Raw genomic sequence first — 7,922 nt, forward strand, 5'->3', positions numbered from 1 at the left:
AGGCGCTTGCGCAGACCATCGAGGCCCGTGAGCTCGCCCTCGTCGTCCGAGGCCTCGGCCTTGGCAGCCTCCTTCTCCTTTTCGTGGAGCTGCGTCTCTTGGTTCGTGAGCTGGAGCTTCGGGTTGAACTTGAGGCGCTTCGCGACCGGCTTGGTGGGCTCGTCCTCGGCGTCCTCGAGCGCCGCAATCTGCTGCGCCTTGACGCCCTTGTGGTACTTCTTGTTCATGCTCTGCTTGAAGTTGTCTTCGGGCTCGGTCGGGAAGTACTGCGCGCTCGGGATGAGCTCCATGACGTTGCAGAAGAAGCGGTCCACGACGCCATAGTCCATCGTCGTCGTCGTCGTCATGTTGGTCTGCTGCTCTGCTACTAACTTGCAGCGTCGTATCCGGAAGCTCTATTGATTGGTGGTGAAGATGAGGGACCAATCGCCAAACGGGCCAATCGCAGCCGCGATGCTTTCCGCGCCTTTGATTGGCTCGAAGGATACCAGGCTAGCCAATGAAATGCCGAGATATGCGAAAAGTGCGGCAAACGGCGCGTTTAAAGGGATTCCGAACGTCAAAGCTAGTAAGTCGCAAGTGGGACGAGCTACGACGCGTGGTGTGGTGCGACGAGGGCCTTGGCCGTGTTGGAGTTCCAGCCCTTGCTCTGGAGCTCAAAGAGCTGCTCTTGTAGAATCGCCGTGAGCTCGATCGTGCCCTTGAGGATCATACGCAGCCCCGACTGCGTCTCCTTCTTGGGATGCAGACGAATCGACGGTGTCTTGGCAGGCGTCGCGTCGTCGAACGGGGCCGAGTCCTTGGCCTTGGCGGCCCATAGCACCGTCATGCGCTCGAATTCACGGAGTACATGTCATGTCGTTAGGTCGGACTACATGAGATGCGAACATGCAGCTTGGCAAGGCAAAGGATATCAAAGGCGTCAATGCTCAAGAGGCGCTCCGGCACGTTCTCTTCGATGACGCGCACAGCGACAAAGTCATCGCGGTTCTATCCATGACGCCTCGTATCCACAAAGGCGCACTGGTGGTCGGTACGCGTCGTACCTTGGCCATGTAGTAGGTCTTCTTGGAGCCTTGGCGCCGCATGAGCTTGTTGGCTTGCGTCTACTTGCATCCGTCACTCGCATTTTAAACGTGCGCACTCGGCCGCCGTACGATCTTGACGGCCACTTTTCGCTCTTGGTCAATCTTTTCTTGAAAGAGCTCAATCTAAAACAGCAAAAAGTGGGTTAGTCAAACACACGCGATTCTGCGTCGCACGGCAAAGTCCCGTTCTTTTTCCTTCTTCTTGTCGGCTGCGCGACGTAAATACGTCTTGGACGTTGTGGACGATGTTTTCTACGACAATTCAAAAGACATCACTGCTCCATGTGCACGCCGCTTGGCTGTTGAACTACTCGCACGAAACGCTGCGGTGCCGAGACGGGTCGATCTCGGCTCTCGACGTCGCGGAAGCGAACGTGTGCTTGGACAGCTACAAGCGATCCGAGTTGTTTTTATAATCAAAGATGTCTCCTTACGTTGACGCGACGAGGCGCGCGCAGGTTTGGCGCTCTCGGGTCGCGGTGGCAACGTCTGCAACGTGATGCCGCGGATCGTCTCGACCAGCTGCGGAGGCTGCGCCGACTACAGATGGACATGAGCGATGCAACTCATTTTTTCTGTAGGTATGCACACCTCGTGCGAGAGGTATCGCTTTGGGGGCGCCGAAATCGGACGGTGGTTGCCTAGTACGACGTTCATAATAAGAATGAAATCGCACAGCGTCTCCGAGATGGTGTTACGAACCTCCAGTCGGTCTCGACTGGACCTTGCCATAGAAGCCTTCGCCAGCGCTTCGCATCGCGTCAATCATGTCGATTGCATTCTCTTCCGACGTGTCCTAGTCGCATGGTAACTCGACTGTGTAGAAGCGTGCGTTGGCTACGTACTTCCTCGATCGGGCTGCCATCCTCGTGCTGCATGGTGGCGGGGTTGAAGTCAACTAAATTTACGCGCCAAAATTAGACTGGCAGGACATTTCTGGCTTCAAGTGGAGACGTTGACAGCAAATCTGCTTGCACTATACGCATCGCTGCTCGGGCTCTCGGTTTCGATGCCGATTGCAATCCTTCTCATCTTGCGTCGGCGCGGGCACAGTGCCCGTCGATTCGGTATCCAGTTCAAACCGCCCTTTGCAGGTCACCCCCGACCTTCGAGTCGGTCGGTATCCTCGTGCTCTTGCGGCTCCAAGGCGCCATTTTGTGTGCATTCCTCGCCGTCTTTGCGTACTCAAGCGTCCACGCGACGCTTCCGTGACCGAGCTCAGCGTCGTGCTGACGTTGGAGCTCACGGCAGCAATGACACTTTCAAAGAAACGCACCCCACTCCTCCGCGTCGTCTTGTCATTTGCGAGGCCTGGCGCTCCTTTGGGGCGTTATGCAACTCATGCATGCAAAAAACTTCTCTGGCTCGGTTTTGCGATCGCCATCGTCGGCCCAAGATCGCTGACGTCCGAGAACACCACGGTGGCCGATTGGTCCGTGACCGTCTCGCTCGTGCTCGCGGGTCTCTTCGACTCAATACTATTGAGACGACCAACTCGCCTTTTTGGCGCGTAACGTTGGGCTCTGCTTTCGGTACTGGATCACGGGCGGGCTACTCGCACTGGTCTTACTCGGGCATGTGATCTCCCTCAAGCCAACCCAAACCTCCAGGCGTATGGCGCGCGCTACATATTACTCCGCCTCGGAGCGATCGTACTTGCGCAGATCGTGTGCCCAGTGCTGGCGTCGCGAGTGCATTTAACAAGACGGCACGAAAGGCATGCACACAAAGATGCGCCTCCTCGAGACACACGTTATGGTACCTTTGCCGAATTTGCGCGCATTCAGTTTAGCTTCGAGAATGTAGTGGAAGGCGTGCTCGAGACCAATATTCCAGCACGTACTGGAGGCTTAGTTCGATATCTTTAAGCCGCAAGGGCCACAAGGTCCTCGGCTACGAAAGCGCTCTCGACCAGGAGGCTGGTGTTTTCGACCTGTTTTGAGATGCGATTCTCCAGCTCCTGGACACGCTTCCGCGCATTCAAAACCACGCGATTGGGAAAGGCTCTTCGTCAGAGTCAAGAGAGCCGCTTTGCGCACCCCCTCAGGGACGCGATCGAGCAGCCAAACAACTTTTTCGTGCCGGTCGACGGGCGTGTGCAAACGATGGCCGTCGGACGTCGTTGCCGCCGTCAAAAGCAGGACCGAGTTTTACGCAATTAACTTACATAGTCGTACACATATCGGCAATTTCTCCGTGGCAACATCTTGGTGACGTGGATGCATATAGGACCTTTGTTACGGTCTTTGTTTATAGTAGCTACGAACAGCAGTGTTGTCGTGCTCTCCAGCGACGGACTGGACGCCATCGATCGATACCCTTTCCTCGCACGTTGTGGTGGTCGGCGGCGTACTATAACTCGTCGGTAGTACGAATTACGGGTACGAATTAGCGCGCCAAGCGGCCGTCTCATATCCGGAAAAGTCGGCGGTTGCACGATCGACGGAGCTTCGAATTTGTATCGAAGCCCCACCCGGTCGGTTTCGATCCGGATACGACAAGATCCAAACCGAGGCTGGAACGTCGCGCTTACTTTAGCTTTGTCCAAGTCGATCCGAGTATGCCGCGAGAGAGCTATACGCCCGAGGACATTTTGGACCTCGAGACGCCGACCAAGTGTACTTCTTAGTGCATATTCTTATTGAGCTCACTTTGCACTTAGCGTTTCTGTGCCCGATGAGCGCCAACGTCTATGGCATCGACTTTCTCAAGTTCCAGATCATCGACTACGACACGAAGCGCAAGATCTTCCAGGTAGACGCCATGCAAGACACGCCATGTATCCCATGGAGCGCTAGGTCGGCCGCGACTGCCCGCCCCGTGCAGCCGCCAAGATCGACTTCTCCCAGCCATTGGACGAAGATTCGTTTCGGAAGATTCGGTACGAGTTCTCGGACGACGTGCTGCGGCTGCCCTCGATCATGACATCGCTTGAGTTCTGCGTCGGGCCCAAGGAGGTCCACAACTTTCGCATGATCGAGCGCCACTATTTCCGCGACGAGCTCATCAAGTCGTATGACTTTACCTTTGGCTTTTGCATTCCGAGCTCGACCAACACGTGGGACGCGATCTACTCGGTGCCGTCGCTGGACGAAGACCTCATCCAAGACATGGTTGCGAACCCGTATGCGACCGTCTCGGACAGCTTTTACTTTGTCGGCGACGAGCTCATCATGCACAACAAGGCCGAGTACAAGTACATCCTCGAAGACCGCGCGCAGAGCAAGCGCTCGTACTACGACAGCGACGACGACGACGCAAAGGACGCCAAAGGCGCCAAGGCCGGCGACGCCAAACGCGCGAGCGCCAAGGAGACCAAGTGGTCAAAGGAAGACGACTACGACGCGTAGAGACGCCGTGTATTACATCATTGCTATCGCAACGTCGTCTTCTCAATCCAATTCGTCACTTGTCGAGTCCAGCGAGGCGTCGAGGACGCAGTGCGTGCACTTGCAGTGGAGGCCAAAGCGCTCCACGAGCGACGCGCGTTTTTCAGCGCGCATGGCGGGCGTCGCACACTCGTCGTCGTCCGTCGCCGCGTCGTACATGGTGCAAATCTCGTCCCCGGCCGCAATGGCGCGCCGCGCGTAGAGCTTTCGGAACGGCCCGGCCTCGCGCTTGACGCGCGCGTTGGGCACGCACGCGTGGTTGATGAGCGACATGATCGGGCCATGGGAGGCCAAGACGTCATTTCCGTTGGTCGCCGTGAGCGTGTACCCGAGTTGGGTGAGCGCGTTCTGCCGAGCGAGCTCTTGCTTGGTCACAAACTGGGCTTTCTCGACGAGGATGAGGTCGCCGGCGCGGAAGGCCTTGGTCGCGACGAGGCCGTTGCCGCAGTGCGCCGTGCGCTGCATGTCGACGCTCGGGTTGGACGCGGCGAGGCAGACCGGCTTGTGCGCCTTCCAGATCTTACGCTGGCAGACGCCATCGCAAAAGTACGCGAGCTTGCATTGGCCGCAGAGGCGCAGCGACGGACTCTGGCGGTGGCAGGCCAAGCACACAGGCGCGGATGCCATTCGGCTTTGGGTGGTTTTCCATGAACCGGGGTTCCTACCCGACAAGGCAACCAGCTGGTCACGCCTCATGCAATAGTTGAGCGCCATGATTCGATGCAGCGCCACGAGTCGTCGCGACGCACTGCGTCCCGAGGCGTTGGCAGCTACGTACCGTACGTACACATGTACTAATGGCTTCAAGGCGCCGTAGGACCAATTCGCTTGTCGCTTAGGAAATGGCGTCGGGTGAAAAGCTGCCACTCACACCTGCACTCACCCCACGACAGGTCGCCACGACGCATTCACGGATGATGTATTACACTGTACCACTAGCAGGGAGATGTAGGCCCTGGGTGGTAGACAGAGGCAGGCGTCGGTCCTAGCGCACATCGGCGACCGCAGTGATTCCATGGATGACGGAAAAAAAAGTTCGAAGCCTGCATTGCCGTCGAGTGGATTTCCTACCCGACGCGTCGGGTGAAATTGGAAACGGGACTCGGCAATCTTCAAGGGGCGCGTGGAACCGGCGACGGACAAGCAGCAAGGCAACGGTGTGCAGAAGAGCTCTATGAACGCGCACGTCTAAGCCCAAGCAAGAATGAGAGACGACGATATACAGCTGCGCCCTTCCTTATCGCCTCGCCGCCCGCGCGGAGCCATCACCGACAACCAAGGGGACGATGGCCACATCACGTCGCCACCGTCGTCAATTGCCGCCCTCGACGAGAAGCAGCCGCATGAGCGACTACGCCTCGGCCGCATCCGAGAAGCGCCCAGAGGCGCCACGCATGCCATCACGCCCAAGGCGCCGACCCGCCCGCGCGGCAACTCGCTCGACAGCGCCAAGCCCGAACTCGACGACGAGAACGACGACGATGCGCCGTCCATCGTCGCCCATGAGCGGCAGCGGTACGGTCGTCCATTGCGCTTGTCAGGCGAGAAGGCAGTGCCCGCGCTCACTGCGTCGCTCTCACCACTGGCGCTTCTCTCGCCGTTTACGACCAAGCTCGACTTGCAGCTCTCCAAGTCGCCGGTGTTTCGCAAGGCGACGTCATTGCCGTGGCACCGGTCGCGCATCGAGTGGAAGAAGGGCGAGCTCATCGGCGAGGGCACGTTTGGCAAGGTCTATAAAGGCCTCAACTGCAAGACGGGCGAGCTCTTTGCGGTCAAAGCCATCGATCTCGGTATCGGGACCGATGACGACGACGACAAGAAAAAATTGGCCAAACTCGGCGAAGAGATCGCCGTCATGAAGGAGCTACAGCACGTGCACATTGTGCGCTATCAAGGCACGGACCGCGACGACTTGCATTTCTACATCTTTATGGAGTACGTCCCGAACGGATCGATCGCAAGGTTGGTTGGTATCCGACACTCGGGCCCTTGACTCTGTTGCGTAGCATGTTGGCGCAGTTTGGGGTCTTTGGTGTCGAAATGATCCAGAAATTCACGCGCCAAATCCTCGAGGGGGTCGCGTACCTCCACAGCAAAGGCATCATCCACCGCGACATCAAAGGTCTGTCCTCACCGTCGCCTTCTTCCTCGATGAGCGCAAGCGTAGGGGCCAATGTCTTGGTCAATGAGCATGGACAAGCCAAGCTCGCCGACTTTGGCTGCTCCAAGCAAGTGCCATCCACGACGACGACCGACAGCTTGGAGGAGAGCTTGCGGTCGATCCGCGGGTCGGTGCCATGGATGGCGCCCGAAGGTAGATCGCGTTGCCACGTGGTAATATTCTACGATGCTACATGCGCCTAGTGGTTCAGCAAACGGGCCACGACTGCAAGGCCGACATCTGGAGCGTCGGTGCGACCGTGCTCGAGATGGCCACCGCGCACCACCCGTGGCCCGCGAATACGAACCACTTGTCGGTCATGTACCACTTGGCGGTCAAGCCGTCGAGTCCGCCGATTCCTGCCGACTTGCCGCCACTGGCCAAAGCGTTTTTGGCGCGCTGCTTTTGCATCGACGCGCGGGGTCCTCTTGATACTAAAGGACGGGATGCACGACCTCATCGTATGTGTGTGGTGTGTAGAGCGCGCGACAGCGATCGAGCTGCTCGCCCATCCGTTCTTGCGCTGAGATGGCATTCAAGGTTGCCACAGACTGCGCAGACGATATTTAACAGTGGTCGTCCGTAAAAATTAGTTCATACACAAGTAGTACGTGGACGTTGTTGATGTTTTTGGCGGTGGTGTTTAAGTATACCAAGTGTACGATCGACTTACAGGTTCGCCAAGTTGAAGATCGTCTTTGAACCAGTAAAATCGGTGAAAAGGTAGACTCGGCTGGTGGCAATTGCAGCCGCTTACTACTTAGCAGCCCGTGCGACGCTGCTGCTATGGATGGCTTGCCGGCTTGCCATGTCTTTGCGATGGCACTGCAAGTTGCGTGTGTTTAGACGGCCGAGGGATTTCGATCGCATTCTCGAATGCTCGAAAACTCAAAACGAGCGAAATTGAGTTTGCGACGGCTTCAATTTGACAGACCGCTCAGATTCCAAGTGGCCGCTGAACGCACAGATGCTGTCGACACGACTCCTCGCGCGCCGCCTTGTGCCTATGCACCGCCATGGCGTCGTCTACCGAGGCCTTGCCTCGTGGGTCAACCCGGAGAACGTGCCGCAGGGCGAGAGCCTCGCCAAGTACGGCCGCGACCTCACCGTCATGGCCCGCGACGGCAAGCTGGACCCGGTCATTGGCCGCGAAGACGAGATCCGCCGCGCGGTGCAGGTGCTCTCGCGCCGGACCAAGAACAGCCCGGTGTTGATCGGCGAGCCCGGGGTTGGCAGACCGCGATCGCCGAGGGCCTCGCGCAGCGCATTGCGTCGGGCGAGGTG

The 7,922-nt window shown here is 58.0% G+C and overlaps 6 protein-coding genes across 6 annotated transcripts; 3 read left to right on the forward strand and 3 right to left on the reverse strand.

The window, feature by feature from the left end:
* Positions 1-16: 16 nt before the first annotated feature.
* SPRG_16982 (hypothetical protein) lies at positions 17-347 on the reverse strand (the record flags this gene model as incomplete). The annotated part of the gene is made up of 1 exon (XM_012356293.1): positions 17-347. A coding segment is annotated over one exon (331 nt), but the record flags the coding sequence as incomplete, so codon positions are not given.
* A 242-nt stretch (positions 348-589) lies between these two features.
* On the reverse strand, positions 590-1,088 carry SPRG_16983 (hypothetical protein; the record flags this gene model as incomplete). The annotated part of the gene is made up of 3 exons (XM_012356294.1): positions 590-832; positions 889-990; positions 1,047-1,088. 3 exons carry the CDS (start codon positions 1,086-1,088, stop codon positions 590-592), a joined length of 387 nt encoding a protein of 128 aa, XP_012211684.1.
* A 2,560-nt stretch (positions 1,089-3,648) lies between these two features.
* Positions 3,649-4,508, forward strand: SPRG_16984 (hypothetical protein; the record flags this gene model as incomplete). Its single annotated transcript, XM_012356295.1, has 3 exons — positions 3,649-3,706; positions 3,751-3,842; positions 3,887-4,508. The coding sequence occupies 3 exons, from the start codon at positions 3,649-3,651 to the stop codon at positions 4,436-4,438; spliced, it is 702 nt and encodes a 233-aa protein (XP_012211685.1). The 3' UTR covers positions 4,439-4,508.
* On the reverse strand, positions 4,431-5,104 carry SPRG_16985 (hypothetical protein; the record flags this gene model as incomplete). Its single annotated transcript, XM_012356296.1, has 1 exon — positions 4,431-5,104. One exon carries the CDS (start codon positions 5,102-5,104, stop codon positions 4,481-4,483), a length of 624 nt encoding a protein of 207 aa, XP_012211686.1. The 3' UTR covers positions 4,431-4,480.
* A 473-nt stretch (positions 5,105-5,577) lies between these two features.
* Positions 5,578-7,254, forward strand: SPRG_16986 (ste/ste11/ste11-unclassified protein kinase). Its single transcript, XM_012356297.1, has 5 exons — positions 5,578-6,439; positions 6,484-6,599; positions 6,645-6,791; positions 6,842-7,060; positions 7,119-7,254. Exons 1-5 carry the CDS (start codon positions 5,682-5,684, stop codon positions 7,163-7,165), a joined length of 1,287 nt encoding a protein of 428 aa, XP_012211687.1. The 5' UTR covers positions 5,578-5,681; the 3' UTR covers positions 7,166-7,254.
* Positions 7,255-7,605: 351 nt separating this feature from the next.
* Positions 7,606-7,866, forward strand: SPRG_16987 (hypothetical protein; the record flags this gene model as incomplete). The annotated part of the gene is made up of 1 exon (XM_012356298.1): positions 7,606-7,866. A coding segment is annotated over one exon (261 nt), but the record flags the coding sequence as incomplete, so codon positions are not given.
* Positions 7,867-7,922: the final 56 nt, after the last annotated feature.

This window comes from Saprolegnia parasitica, assembly GCF_000151545.1.
Source record: "Saprolegnia parasitica CBS 223.65 unplaced genomic scaffold supercont2.425, whole genome shotgun sequence".
In the NCBI taxonomy this organism is placed as follows: Eukaryota; Oomycota; class Saprolegniomycetes; order Saprolegniales; family Saprolegniaceae; genus Saprolegnia; species Saprolegnia parasitica.